Raw genomic sequence first — 16,139 nt, 5'->3', positions numbered from 1 at the left:
AAAAGTTCAATAAATTTAAAAAACCTAATTTGTGCAAAGAAAAACGAAAGCCCAAAGTTCCTGGTGCAATCAATGCAGTTTGTAGTTCGGAGTTTAGTTGGAGTTCGTATCATTCAATAGCCTAATGGTTGTTGGAAAGCAGCTGCAACTGAACCTAGACATTATAGTTTTCAGGCTCCTGTACCTTCTTTCTAACGCCAGGTGTGAAATGAGAGCGTGGGAAAAGTGGTGTGGGTCCTTGATGATACTAGTTACCATTTTGAGGCAGTGCCTCTTGTAGATCCCTTTGATGGTGGGGAATCCTGTACTCATGATGGACTAGGCAATGTTCACCACTTTTTGTAATCTCCTTCATTCCTGGGGCTTTGAATTGCCGAACCAGGCCATGATGCTTTCTACAGTATAACCATATAACCATATAACAATTACAGCACGGAAACAGGCCATCTCGGCCCTACAAGTCCGTGCCGAAAAACTTTTTTCCCTTAGTCCCACCTGCCTGCACTCATACCATAACCCTCCATTCCCTTCTCATCCATATGCCTATCCAATTTATTTTTAAATGATACCAACGAACCTGCCAACACCACTTCCACTGGAAGCTCATTCCACACCGCTACCACTCTCTGAGTACAGAAGTTCCCCCTCATGTCACCCATAAACTTCTGTCCCTCAATTCTGAAGTCATGTCCTCTTGTTTGAATCTTCCCTATTCTCAAAGGGAAAAGCTTGTCCACATCAACTCTGTCTATCCCTCTCATCATTTTAAAGACCTCAATCAAGTCCCCCCTTAACCTTCTGCGCTCCAGAGAATAAAGACCTAACTTATTCAACCTATCTCTGTAACTTAGTTGTTGAACCCCAGGCAACATTCTAGTAAATCTCCTCTGTACTCTCTCTATTTTGTTGGCATCCTTCCTATAATTGGACAACCAAAATTGTACACCGTACTCCAGATTTGGTCTCATCAATGCCTTGTACAATTTTAACATTACATCCCAGCTTCTATACTCAATGCTCTGATTTATAAAGGCTAGCATACCAAAAGCTTTCTTTACCACCCTATCTATATGAGATTCCACCTTCAAGGAACTATGCACGGTTATTCCCAGATCCCTCTGTTCAACTGTATTCTTCAATTCCCTACCATTTACCATGTACGTCCTATTTTGATTTGTCCTGCCAAGGTGTCGCACCTCACATTTATCAGCATTAAACTCCATCTGCTATCTTTCAGCCCATTTTTCCAAATGGCCTAAATCACTCTGTAGACTTTGGAAATCCTCTTCATTATCCACAACACCCCCTATCTTGGTATCATCTGCTAACTTACTAATCCAATTTATCACCCCTTCATCCAGATCATTGATGTACATGACAAACCACAAGGGACCCAACACAGATCCCTGAGGCACCCCACTAGTCACCTACCTCCAACCCGACAAACAGCCATCCACCATTACCCTCTGGCTTCTCCCATTCAGCCACTGTTGAATCCACCTTGCTATTCCGGCATTTATACCCAACAGTTTAACCTTCTTAACCAACCTTCCATGAGGAACCTTGTCAAAGGCTTTACTAAAGTCCATATAGACAACATCTACTGCTTTACCCTCGTCAATTTCCCTAGTAACCTCTTCAAAAAATTCAAGAAGATTAGTCAAACATGACTTTCCAGGCACAAATCCATGTTGACTGTTCCTAATCAGACCCTGTTTATCCAGATGCTTATATATATTATCTCTAAGTATATTTTCCATTAATTTGCCCACCACTGAAGTCAAACTAACGGGTCTATAATTGCTAGGTTTACTCTTAGAACCCTTTTTAAACAATGGAACAACATGCGCAGTACGCCAATCCTCGGGGACTATTCCCGTTTCTAATGACATTTGAAATATTTCTGTCATAGCCCCAGCTATTTCTGCACTAACTTCCCTCAATGTCCTAGGGAATATCCTGTCAGGACCTGGAGACTTATCCACTTTTATATTTTTCAAAAGTGTCAGTACTTCTTTTACTTTGAAACTCATAGTATCCATAGCTACTCTACTCGTTTCCCTTACCTCACATAATTCAATATCCTTCTCCTTGGTGAATACCGAAGAAAATAAATTGTTCAATATCTCCCCCATCTCTTTTGGCTCTGCAGATAGCTTCCCACTCTGTCTCTCCAATGGACCAATTTTATCCCTCGTTATCCTTTTGCTATTAATATAGCTGTAGAAACTCTTTGGATTTACTTTCACCTTACTTGCCAAAGCAACCTCATATCTTCTTTTAGCTTTTCTAATTTCTTTCTTAAGATTCTTTTTACATTCCTTATACTCCTCAAGCACCTCATTTACCTCATGCTGCCTATAATTATTGTAGATCTCCCTCTTTTTCCGAACAAGATGTCCAATTTCCCTTGAAAACCAGGGCTCTTTCCAATTTTTACTGTTTCCTTTCAACCGAACAGGAACATAAAGATTCTGTACTCTTTAAATTTCCCCTTTAAATGTCCTCCATTTCTCTTCTACATCTTTCCCATAAAACAAAATGTCATAGTTCACTCCTTTTAAATCATTCCGCATCTCATCAAAGTTAGCCTTTCTCCAATCAAAAATCTCAACCCTAGGTCCAGTTCTGACCTTCTCCATAATTATATTGAAACTAATGGTATTGTGATCACTGGACCCGAAGTGCTCCCCAACGCATACGTCCGCCACCTGTCCCGTCTCATTTCCTAACAGGAATCATAGAAACATAGAAACATGGAAATTAGGTGCAGGAGTAGGCCATTCGGCCCTTCGAGCCTGCACCGCCATTCAATATGATCATGGCAAGGTCCAGCACTGCCCCTCCTCTAGTGGGTACCTCTATGTATTGCTGCAAAAAACTATCCTACACACATTTTACAAACTCCAAACCATCCAGCCCATTTACAGAATGTGTTTCCCAGTCTATGTGTGGAAAGTTGAAATCTCCCACAATCACCACCTTGTGCTTACTACTAATATCTGCAATCTCCTTACATATTTGCTCTTCCAATTCTCGTTCCCCACTCGGCGGTCTATAATACACCCCCATAAGTGTTGCTACACCTTTCCCACTTCTCAGTTCCACCCAAATAGCCTCCCTAGACGAGCCCTCCAATGTATCCTGCCAAAGCACTGCTGTAATATCTTCCCTGACTAGCAATGCAACACCTCCACCTCTTGCCCCTCCAATTCTATCACACCTGAAGAAACGAAATCCTGGAATATTTAGTTTCCAATCACAGCCCTCCTGCAACCATGTTTCACTGATCGCCACAACATCATACTTCCAGGTGTCAATCCAGGCTCTAAGCTCATCCACCTTTCTTACAATGCTCCTAGCATTAAAATATGCACATTTAAGAAACCCCCCGTCTCTTCTTCTCTGTTTATTTCCTTTTTTTTCTTTCTCCTCTTGTGTCCGAGTGCATCCCTTTTCTGCTTCCTGCCTCCTATTCTGTCTACCAGCTTTCTCTATTTGAGTCCCTCGCCCCAACCATTTCTAGTTTAAAGTCTCCCCAGTAGCCTTTGCAAATTTCCCCGCCAGGATATTGGTCCCCCTCGGGTTCAAGTGCAACCCATCCTTTCTGTACAGGTCCCACCTTCCCCAAAAGAAGTCCCAATGATCCAGAAACTTGAATCCCTGCCCTCTGCACCAGTCTTTCAGCCACGCATTTATCCTCCACCTCGCTCCATTCCTACTCTCACTGTCGCGTGGTACAGGCAGTAATCCTGAAATTGTTACGTTTTTGGTCCTTTTCCTTAACTCTCCTCCCAACTCCCTAAATCCTCCCTTGAGGACCTCTTCCCTTTTTTTCCCTATGTCATTGGTACCTATATGTACCACAACCTCAGGCTCCTCTCCCTCTGATTTTAGGATATCTTGGATGCGTTGAGACACGTCCGAGACCTTGGCACCAGGGAGGCAGACCACCATCCTGGTCTCCCGACTGTGTCCACAGAAACGCCTATCCGACCCCCTAACAATAGAGTCCCCAATTACAATTGCCCTCTTCTTTTTTTCCCTGCCTTTTGGAGCAACAGGGCTGGTCTCTGTGCTGGAGGCCCATCCGCTGTCGCTATCCCCGGGCAGGCTGTCACCCCCATCCGTACTCAAACAGGAGTACTTATTTGCAAGGTGTACCGACATTGGAGTACTCACTCGTTCCTGCCTCTGCCCCTTGCCCTTCCTTAGTGTGACCCACATGTCTCTCTCCCGTGGTTTTGGAGTGACCACCTCCCTATAACTTCCATCTATGACCTCACTCTCCCTGATCAGACAGAGGTCATCGAGCTGCTGCTCCAGGATCCTAATACGGTCCCTTAGGAGCCCCATCTCGCTGCACCTGGTGCAGATGTGGACGTCTGGAGGGCCATCCGACACCATGACCTCCCACATCTGACATCCAGAACAGTACACTGCTCTGACTGTCATTCTCTCGCCTTACCCTGGACCTGATACCAGTATAATACAATAGAAACTGCTGGGAGAAATCAGCAGGTATCTGACTCACAACAGCTGCTCCCTCGTGACCTTTAAACTGCACCTTTATTATATAAACAAAAGGCACCGTACCTTTAGCCCACTGTACCTTTAGCCCACTGTACCTTTAGCCCACTGTACCCTTGGCTCACTGTACCTTTACTAAAGCACTGTACCTTTAACCAGAAAGCAGAAATGCTAACCTGAGGTTGCACCCAATCAGCTGCTTCCTCTAGCCTGCTTCCACCAATCAGCGGCTTCCACCAGAACCCTCCCTATGGAGTGTGGAACGTTACGGATTTCGGTAAGCCCTGACCCTCCTCCACTCTCTCCAACGGTCCCGGGCCTCTGTGAAATAAAACCCCATGCCCGATTTAAGTACTCACCGCCCTGACCCTCCTCCACTCTCTCCAACAGTTCCGGGCCTCTGTGAAATAAAGCCCCGCGCCCGATTTAAGTACTCACTGCCCTGACCCTCCTCCACACTCTCCAACGGTTCCGGGCCTCTGTGAAATAAAGCCCCGCGCCCGATTTAAGTACTCACCGCCCTGACCCTCCTCCACTCTCTCCAACGGTTCTGGGCCTCTGTGAAATAAAGCCCCGCGCCTGATTTAAGTACTCACCGCACTACAGTATGCCTGTAGAAATTCAAGAGATACTCATCGATATACTGTACCATATCTCCGCAATCTTCTGTGGAAGTAAAGGCATTGATGGGATTGATCTGTGTACAATTATTTGGAGTGTGGGAGGAATCTGCAACACCCGGTGAAAACCCATGCTGTCACAGGGAGAACGTACAAACTCTGTACGGACAGCACCCATAGTCAGGCTTGAACCCAGGTCTGTGATGTGTAAGGCAGAAACACTAGCACTGCACCACTGTGCCACCTTTTTGCACGTCAATATTTACCAGTCTCTCAAGATGAATACCAGACTACATGAAACTTCATAACGGAAAGTCAAACACAGGCAAATAAATTAATTGCTGGTGAAGATACCTCGAAGTCCACATTTTAGAATGACCTGGTAGCATGATTATTGATAGAGCTGAATGATAAGCTATTTAACTGCTGGACTGACTTATGTGCTGTGTTAGGAATTGGGGAGTTCAGTCCTCTCCACATCTGAGTAGAAATCAATCAAAGAGACACAAGACACTGCAGATGTTTGAATCTTAAGCAAGCAACAAAGTGATGGCAGGACTCAGTGAGTCAAGCAGTATCTGTGGAAGCAACAGACAGACGATGTTTCAGGCTGGAACTCTTCCTCGGACTGATGTATTAGTAATTAGTCGAAAACTCAAATCCCTTTGTTCACTAATTACAGTATTTCAAGTATATGCAGGTAAGCCATCCTGAACCTCCACAGAATTTCAGTGACTTAAAAGTCACGACACATAGAGTGATTATTAATGTACCCCAGCATAATTGTCTGTGACTAGTATCATCCAGTTTTTTGAAGTATTTGCCCGGTTATGAAACAGATTCCTCATCCATATTGCAATTCAGTTGCTGTTTGATGCACAGAACAAACTTGTGTTTGATGTGGAAGCTGTAAACATTGAAACATAGACAATAGGTGCAGGAGTAGGCCATTCGGCCCACCGAGCCTGCAGCGCCATTCAATATGATCATGGCTGATCATCCAAAATCAGTACCCCGTTCCTACTTTCTCCCCATATTCCTTGATTTGGTTAGCCCGAAGAGCTATATCTAACTCTCTCTTGAAAACATCCACTGTCAATTGGCCTCCACTGCCTTCTGTGGCAGAGAATTCCACAGATTTGTAACTCTCTGGGTGAAACTGTTTTTCCTCATCTTAGCCCAAAATGGCCTACACCTTATTCTTGAACTGTGATCCCCTGGTTCTGGATTCTCCCAACATTAGAAACATTTTTCCTGCATTTAGCCTGTCCAACCCCTTTAGAATGTTATATTTTACTATCAGACTCCCTCTCATCCTTCTAAATTCCAGCCAACATAAGCCCAGTCGATCCATTCTTTGTTACAGGTGCTGGGGAACTTGCAGCATGAAGACTTAGAGTCATAGAGTGGTACAATTAAGAAACAGGCCCTTCGGCCCAACTTGTCCACACTGGCCAACATGTCCCAGCTACACTAGTCCCACCTGCTCGCATATCCCTCTAAACTTGTCCTATCCATGTAACTGTCTAACTGTTTCTTAAACGTTGGGATAGTCCCAGCCTCAACTACCTCCTCTGGCAGCTTGTTCCATACACCCACCACCTTTTGTGTGAAAAAGTTACCCCTCAGATTCCTATTAAATCTTTTCCCTTTCACCTTAAACCTATGTCCTATGGTCCTCGATTCACTTACTCTGGGCAAGAAATACTGTGCATCTACCCGATCTATTCTTCTCATGATCTTATACACCTCTATAAGATCACCCCTCATCCCCCTGCGCTCCATGGAATAGAGACCCAGCCTACTCAACCTCTCCCTATAGCTCAGACCCTCTAGTCCTGTCATCATCCCCGTTAATCTTCTCTGAACCCTTTCAAGCTTGACAATATCTTTTCTATAACATGATACCCAGAACTGAACACAGTATTCTAAATGTGGTCTCACAAACAACTTGTACAACTGCAACATGACCTCCCAACTTGAAGTGCTGTCTTAATACACATTCAACGGATCTATCTATTGACCAGAGTGTTCTGGATTAGAACAAAGTTAATGATGCAGTTTTGTTTTATCCAATTGATTATTTCACAATCTTTTATGATTCCCCTGGGTGCAATTCGAAAATGCTAATCGCTACAGATTATTGGTTCCATAGTCAGGTGCATAAACTTGCTCAATGCGTGCCCAAAGAAAATTAGAAAGTGAGTGAAATGATGCGCGGGGAAGAAGGATTTATATTTGGAAGTTGTGTTAAATCTTCATTAACGTATAATGAGGTGGGACAGGTTATTCAGAGCTGCCAAACATTCACTAAAGCATTATTAATCTACATTAATTTTGTAAATTAAATGAAAGGTAGATTGAGAAATTATATTTGAGAATATGATAATGAGCAGGCAGACTAATTAATACATGATTTGCTTAAAAATTAAACGTTACTCTGGTGCGCAAAAGGGAAAAAACTGTTGAAAATCCATTTGAATGGAAAGAAAAATATGATGAAAGAATTATGCTGCAATTTTAACAAGGGGATAGTTTTGAGAGCTATTTATATCACGGGGATAAAGCAAGGCTAGGGCCTTTCATTATTGTAAACACTAACTGGGCCGTGTGTGACATTGTCCTATATTATCCTTATATCCCCTTGTATCCCTTGTATCAGCTTGTATCCCCTATTGCCCCAGTCTTAACTGGTTTAGATCTATGAGACTAACCTCTCTGGCAGGGAGCATGATGGACCACAGCAGTGGGTTCCTCTATGGGTGATTGGTCCAATTATATAGCCTAATGGCATCCTCAAAATGAGTAACTGGATCCCAAGGACGATATCTGAACCAGCACTGCCTCTGAAATGCCTCTGGAAACTTTTGAAAGGGAATACAGCTTCCAGCTTTTGAAGCTATAATTTTGTAAAGGAATCTGAATGTCTGAAATGCATTTCTGTCCTTTTTCTTATCGATAGAATTATATAACAGAAAAAGGAAGCCATTCAACCTGTTCTGTCCAAGCCTCCCAAAATATCTCTTAATTATTTTAGAATCCTATTGGCTAACATTTTTCGAGTGTTTGTCGAGGTACTTCCTGCATGAGATAGGGGTTTCCTCTTCACCATCCGTTCAGGAACCACTCATTAGGTGAATTTGTATTTCATTAATTCCCTTCTCATCCTTTCACTGATTAATTAAATATTTTTGCCCGGTTTCCCAGGGTTGTTAAACTCTCCGCTAAAGGAAATAGATTCCAGCTGTTCACTCTGTGTGTTTCTCTCATTGTTTTATACAGGTTATTTAAATCTCCCCCCATTATTCCTGTTCTGTGGGAGATGATTCAGCCCCCCGCTGATCTCTGCATATAACTAATGTTCTGCAACCTTTGTACTATCATCTTAAATTTACTCTAGATCTTATCTGGTGCATATTTTTCCTGTCATGTGGAAACAAGCTGTATGCAGTTGTATGGTTCAACCTTAAACAGTGCAAGACATCAGTGAGATGGAACTGGAGTAGTTTGGTTTAGTTTAGAGATACAGCGTGGGTGCAGGCCCTTTGGCCCACCTTGTCCATGCCGACCGGCGATCATCCGTACACTAATCCTACCCTCCACACTGGGGACAATTATTACAGAATAGTTCAATGGTGCTTTATGGTCACACATACAAAACTCAGTGTAATTATTTTAGAGTCACCAGCTATGGCATTGTTTCCAAACTGTGGACCATGCTCTAAGCCTTATGGAGTGGCGCTTGATCCAGGCGAACTTCTAGATAGTTCAGTGTACTGAAGTTCCTCTTCTTGCCCAGCCACTTCCATGCTTAAGGGGCTCCTCAAGCAACTGACCTTGAGAGTTGAGGAGGTAATACCCCGGTTCACTTTCCTACCGGCCTTGGTCCACTTCGGTACTCTGGTTTTCGGGGGTTGAGCAGGGGGCCGGACTCCGTGGCTTCCCCCTTACAGGTTCGGCCCACTGGGTCTTCCTACCTCCTGCCACGTGGCCCACGGGTCTTCTGTGTGGGTTCCCAGTCAACAGTGGGTGAGTCGGGAATTCCAAACGGGTTCATCGTCTGCAGTGGGCGAGCCAGGCCTGCTGTCCAGTATGGCCGCGGCTTAATGGGATCTTCCTGCCATGTGCCTTGCTGGGAAGCCAATTAACCTACAAACCTGCGCATCTTTGGAATACAGGAGGGAACCGTAGCACCTGGAGAAAACCAACGTCATCACTGGGAGAGTGTACAAACTTCGTACAGACTGCACATACACAGGATCAGACCCAGGTCTTTGTCGTTGTATGGCAGCAGCTCTACCACTATCTATTATGCCACCTGTGAATACTGAGTCACAGTGAATACTGTGTGCAGTTCTTTTTTTTAAATTAAAAAAACATTTTTTTATTAGAAGCAAACATATTATGGTAAAAACATTTCATATATACCAGTCGTACATTATTAATATTATCACTTGTGGATTGATTCTGCTTCTAGTTTTTTTTTTAATAGATAGGGAGTAAGAAAGAAAGAAAAAAAACCCACAAATGTCAAGATAAAAAAAGATGAAATGATTTACTAATAATACATCATTGGAGACTGTGTGCAGTTCTGATCGCCATGCTATAGGAATTATGTGATTGAGCTGGAGAGGATACAAAAAAGATTCACAAGGATGTTGCCGAGACTAGAGGGTTTAAGTTACCAGAAGAGACTTGATAAAAGGTAGAATATTTCCCGGCCACCTTCAGTCTTTGTACCCCAGGAGCGCTTACCAGAGCCAACCATGAGAGAGAGCACAGAAGGCAAGGTTCCTGGATCCATTTTCTGGCCCTTTGTTCTTACGTCTGCCGTTGCCGTCGCCAACTCCTTCCACTCTCCGGACCACTGGGATGTGAGGGCGCTGGCTCGGTGACATCGCTCTTCAGGCTCTGCGGTTGGTGAGCCGGGCTTGCTGCAGGGGGATATATATGTTCTACATTCTTCACAATATTTTGTAACTTCCCTCTACAAATTCATACTGACTGAACTCTCACTATTGTTTAGAAAGCAGAAACAAAACTGCACATGCTGGTTTATAAAATAAAACTCAAAGTGCTGGTTTAACTCAGTGGGTCGGGTCACCCCTACTACCTGCCAGTTTTGTCCTACCCCTCCTCTCTTCCAGTTTTCTCTCTCCCCTCCCCCCAACAACTTGTAGGATGCAAAAAAGATTCACAAGGATGTTGCCGAGACTAGAGGGTTTAAGTTATCGGAAGAGGCTTGATAAAACATAGAAGAGTACAGCCCTTTGGCCCCCAATGTGCTGAATATGATACACAGTTAAACTAATCTCCATTCCCACAATTCCCTGCACATCTATGTGCCTATTGAAAAGCCTCACAAATACCACTATCATATTGTGACTTCACTACCACCCCTGATAGTACGTTCCAAGCATTCACCACTTATCTGTAAAAAAGTGTCCCTCATTTAAACTTTGCTCCTTTAACCTTACAGCTATGCTGTCTAAAGGTTCTGTCAAAAGGTTCTATGTATGCCTCTTAAAATTTTCTACATTTCTATTAGAAATGTATATTTCTTCCCTCAATCTCTGATGTTATAGCGAAAATAATCCAAGTCTGTCCGACTCTCCTAATGACAAATACCCTGTGATCCAGGCCGCATTCTGGTAAACCGCTTTTATCATTATTATTATCATTATCATCCTTTATTGTCATCTTGCAAAACAACAATTGTACAGTGCAAAATGAGAAGACGTCTCCCAGGGAATACCGGAGCATCGCACATAAAAACGTAAACATTTCAAGCATAAAATAAAAAACGATAAAAAAACATCCAGTCTTGATAAAACAGTACGAATAGTTTAAAAAAAAAAGTGCAGGTAAAAACAGCAGCATTAAAATACAAGTAAAAACAGTCATTAAATGTCCAGGGCAGCTGATTTAAGTGGCCTGAGCCAGTGGCAGAGTTATTACTCAGTGCCAGTTATTAAATTGTCAGTGCAAAAGCAGCAGAATCAGGTGGAGTGACATTTTAGCAGCCTCACAGCCTGTGGAAGGAAGCTGTTTAGTAGTCCGGTTGTCCGGTCTTTTGCACCCACTCTAAAGCCTTCACATCCTTCCTGTAATGGGGCAGCCAGAACCGCACGCAATACTCCAAATGCAGATGAACCAAAGTCATATAAAGGTACAATATCGCTTTCTCATGTACTTTCTCTTATACTCAATGCCCCAACCAATTCAGGTAAACATACTATAGATTTTCTCTCCACTTTGTATACTTGTACTGCCATTTTCAAGAAGCTATGGATTTTGACCATAAGATCCCTTTGTACAATACTGTTAAGGTTTGGCTTGAACGGATTTCCCTGAAGGGAGGAAGGCTGAGGGGTGACCTTAAGGAGGATTTTTTTTAAAAAGATGGGCATAGATAGAGTAGATAATAATAATAATGCCATTTTATTGTCACTATACACATGTACAATGAGATTAAAAGCAGCTCCTACTCAGTGCAGACATGTAATTAATCAAAAACAAAGACAAAAACAAAGGGGGGGGGGGGATAAGGTACACAGTTCTGCAGCGCTATATACATATCTATAAAAAGACAATTGATGAATAGCCTATATGCAATTACAGTACAAATTACAGTAGGTGGATAGATGGAAGTCCGGGGGTTTGGCTGTGAAGTCAATACATGTATGAGTTCAGGGAGGTTATGGCTTTTGGAAAGCAACTGTTTTTGAATCTGTTTGTCCTTGTTCTGATGCACCTATAGCGCCTACCTGAGGGCAGCAGGTCGAACAGGCCAAACGCAGGATGGGAGCTGTCCTTGATGATGTTCTTCGCCCTGCTTAGGCAGCGGGAGGCGTATATGTCCATCAGAGAGGAGAGAGGGCAGCCAGTGATCTTCTGTGCTGCCCTAACTACCCTCTGAAACCTCTCCCTGTCTGCCATGGTGCAGCTGCCGAAGTCTTCAGGGAGATAGTCCTTGATGTGCTGGAGGACCAATCTCTCAAAGCACTTCATGATTACCGGAGTGAGGGCCACGGGACGGTAATCATTTAGGCTGGTGATGGGAGACTTCTTCGGCACTGGGATGATTGTGGCTGATTTTAGGCAGGACGGGATAACTGCCTGGTCCAGGGAGAGGTTGAAGATTCTGGTGAAGATGGGGGGCTAAGTGGTGCTGTACTCCTGAAGGGACAATGAAGCCTTTTGGGGTTCTTGCCAGGAGCACCAGATTGTTTTGCTCTGTGCACCAGGTTGTGAACCTCAGTAGTACTTCTTCTCTGTAGGCTGCTTCGTCTCCCCTTGTAGCAGATGAGTGACTGCTGTTGTGATGTTTCAAATTTGAAAAGAAGCAATTTTGTTCTCTGCCAGCAGCGCACCCAGGTCTTCTGTCGTTGTAGGCACAGCGTATGTAGTTTGTAGATGTCTTGTGGGGCCCCGCCATCAACCTGCCCGTGTATTATTGCTGGGGACCGATGTCTCACTATGCTCCTCTTTTGGTCCGAGAAAGCTTTTTATCCAGGCACTTTTGAGATTGGGGAGAGCAAGAGTGTACAGAGCTCTCAATCACCTGACCCGGAATGATAGCATCGAAAGCTCTGAGCTGTAATCGGACAAAGAGCATCCAGGACGTCTGGTTTGGGAAAACCTGTATGTGGCTCAGCACAGAGTGTCCACAGTCATGGGTGGTTTCCGATGCAGAGCTTGATATAGTCCAGTACCGTTCCTGTGAATGTTTCCAGATCATGATCCTGGTGTTCAAATATGTCAAAGCCAGTTTGTCTGTGGAAAGTAGTCCTGTAGGCTGGTGATGGAGTGCATTTTCAGGCCTGGGATGATTGTGGCTGATTTTATGGTGGGCCTGGCACTGCGTGGTGAGGGGGGGTGAAGATTCTGGTGAAGAGGAGGTGAGCTGGTGGATACTGATCTGGGCCGAGCCTTTGGGGGAGGGGGAGGAGCACCCGTCTACACGTGCTCCCTTGATAGTGGTGTAGACATGATCCAGGCGTGTGGGAGCAGGGCTCTAGCAGATGAACACTTGACATGTTGATGTTTCATTTCGGCAGAAGTCTTCAAGTTGGCCTTATTAAAGTTTCCTGCAATTATGTGAACACCATCGGGGTGGGCCCGCTGCTGTTCGTAAATGGTGTTCAGCAGGAGAGAGAGCGCCTTGTTTACATTGGCATCAGGTGGAATATACACAGCTGTGACAATCACTACTGTTAGTTCTCTCGGTAGAAAAAAGGATGGCATCTTACAGACATGTACTCGAGGTCAGGGGAACAATGTTTGTCTATGATTGTCCCGTTGTTACACCAGTTCTCATGCACATAGATACAGAGGCCCCCTCCCCTGCTCTTACCGGAGTCCATAGTCCTGTCCCCGCGGAGCAGAAAGCGTCCTGCTAGCTGCATGCTAGTATCCGGTATCCCCGGGTGAAGCCAGGTTTCGGTGATAATCAAAACACAGCAGTCACGCACATATCGATTTCCAGCGAGTTGTAATTCCAGGTCATCCATTTTATGAACCAGGGATCTGGCATTGGAGAGATACAGGCTCGGTAGAGGTGGCTTATGCGGTTGTTTTCTTAGCCTTAGCAAGACACCGGACCTACGGCCTCGCTTCTGCTTCCTCTCCCTCCTCCGTCTGCGCCGCCTCCTAGACCCGACAACAATCCATGGAGAGCCCGATGGCCTCGCTATGTCGTCTGGGGTGTGGTGAAAGACACTCGAAACAGATGTCTGATGCTGGTCACCGATGTCCATGAGGTTCTGGCGTGTGTAGCAGATGTTCGCAGAACCGATAGTGAAGACGTACACGAACAATAAAACGTACACGGACAACAAAAAAGAGCACCGAGACGGAGAGCCATGAGCCGCTGCGACTGTGCGCGCCGCCATCTTGACCGTCTAGAGTAGGGAAGTCCAAAGCCATGAAGGGTTAATGCGAGAAGGAAAAGATTTAAAGGGAAATTGAGAAGCAACTTTTTCACATAGAGGGTGATGGGTATATGGAAGAAACTGACAGAAGAAGTGGTGCTATCAGGTGCAATTACAAAGTTTAAAAGACATTTGGCCAGGTTCATAGGAAAGGTTAGGAGCAATATCGGCCAAATGCAAGTAAATGGGACTGACTCACAAAGACATCAACTAGCATGGATATATAGGGCTAAATAACTTTTTTGCATGCAGGATAACCTGCATGGCTCTATGTGGCATGACTCATGATTGCATATGTCTTTGGCCTAACTAATATTTTACACAATTCTAACATGGCCTTAACCCTTTTAACTATCTACCCTATAAACCTCTATGAACATACAGACCGAGATTCTTCTTCCACATTTGGTCAATGGTCAATGGTTTGGTATTGTCACGTTCTGGGATACAGTGAAATTCGTTTTTGCATACAGTTCGGTAAATTATCACGATACACAAACACAATCCCAGATTAAGTGCAAAGTGTATAGTAATAGTCCATTGAGACTATTGAGATCGTTCTGCCATACACAAGTTGCCAGGTTTTGGCATCATTTTCAATGTCCAAGCTGCAGCTGACCATCAAGGTCCGTTGCCCTGGCTGCATGGCCTCCAGCCATTGCCTCGATCCAGATCATCCAACGAACCGTCCCTCTCCTTCCCGGCCACTTTCAGCCTTTGTGCCCCAAAGGGCGCTTCTCACAGCCGCCCTTGAGGGCGCGGAAGGTAAGACTTCCTGGCCCTTTGTTCTTATGTCTACCATCGCCAACTCCACCACTCTCTGGTACTCTGATCTTGGGGTCGTGAGGGGCCTGGCTCGGTGACGTCCCTCTTCAGGCTCCACGGCGGGTGAGCCGGGCATGCCGCGAGGGTATATCTGCGGCCCAATGATCGTTCTGCCATACAGCCTGATGATCGATGATTCTGAATATCCAACTATTTATTGTGAAGATAGATGCAAAAAGCTGGAGTAACAGCCAACATCTCTGGAGAGGAGGAATGGGTGACGTTTCGGGTCAAGTCAAATATATTCGCCACATACGCATACGAGATGTGCAGTGAAATTAAAAGTGGCAATGCTTGCGGATTGTGCAAAAAAAACTACAAAACAGAATGGAACAGAATCAGAATTACATATGTGTGGGAGAAAAAAAAAGAAGAAATAGCAACTTAAAAAGACACCACACAACAGTAAATTGGTACAGTAAGTTAGTCCCTGATGACATATGAGTTTACAGTCCTAATGCCCTCTGGGAATAAACTCCTCATCCCCTTTGTTTTCACAGCATGGCAACGGAGGTGTTTGCCTGACTATAGCCGCTGGAACAGTCTGTTGCTGGGATGGTAGGGGTCCCCCATGATCTTGTTGGTTCTGGTTTTGCACCTTCTGAGAATCAAGGCCCGTTGTCCCGGCTGCATGGCCTCTGGGCATTGCCTCAATCCAGATCATCCAGCGAACCGTCCCTCTCCTTCTCGAACACCTTCAGCCTTTGTGCCCCATGGGCGCTTCCCACAGCCGCCCTTGAGGGCGCGGAAGGTAAGACTTGCTGGCCCTTTGTTCTTATGTCTGCCATCGCCGACTCCCACCACTCCTCGGGGTTGTGAGGGGCCTGGCTCAGTGACAGACCCTTCTTCAGACTCAGTCTATGTAGATTTCAGCTAGATATTGGACAAAAACCTATTGGCAGACTGATGAGCAAAGTAAAACCCCAAAGGAACACAATATTGCCTTGAAAACTGGCTCAGTGGGCAATGGTCACTGGGAGCTTTGATAACTAAAACGCCAAATGCTATGGACCATAACAGGGTTCATCACTATGTACATTTGAACAGTTTGGACTTAAAATGTATCAGGCCTTTGTCAGGTATCTTTGTGAAATCTACATAGACTCATTCCGAGGAAGGGTCTCGACATTTCATTGTACACTAATACTAAATGCAGCACATCACAGCTACAAACTGACACGTCTGGACTCAAATACACAACATCCTGTGCAATATCTGCCACACCGCCAAT

General features: G+C 44.7%; 1 protein-coding gene across 1 annotated transcript in view; it reads right to left on the bottom strand.

Annotated features, from left to right (window-relative positions):
* The window catches only part of LOC129696034 (collagen alpha-1(IX) chain-like), a 159,920-nt gene extending 154,738 nt beyond the window's left edge, over positions 1–5,182 (bottom strand). The window contains exon 1 of the mRNA XM_055633443.1: positions 5,127–5,182. Coding sequence (XP_055489418.1) covers positions 5,127–5,182 — 56 coding nt within the window. The remainder of the gene's footprint in view (positions 1–5,126) is intronic.
* Between the last annotated feature and the right edge of the window lie 10,957 nt (positions 5,183–16,139).

The sequence above is a fragment of the Leucoraja erinacea genome, chromosome 4 (assembly GCF_028641065.1).
Source record: "Leucoraja erinacea ecotype New England chromosome 4, Leri_hhj_1, whole genome shotgun sequence".
Taxonomy (NCBI): domain Eukaryota; kingdom Metazoa; phylum Chordata; class Chondrichthyes; order Rajiformes; family Rajidae; genus Leucoraja; species Leucoraja erinaceus.
The sequence above is the reverse complement of the archived record's forward strand: the minus strand, read 5'-3'. Positions and strand labels throughout refer to the sequence as shown.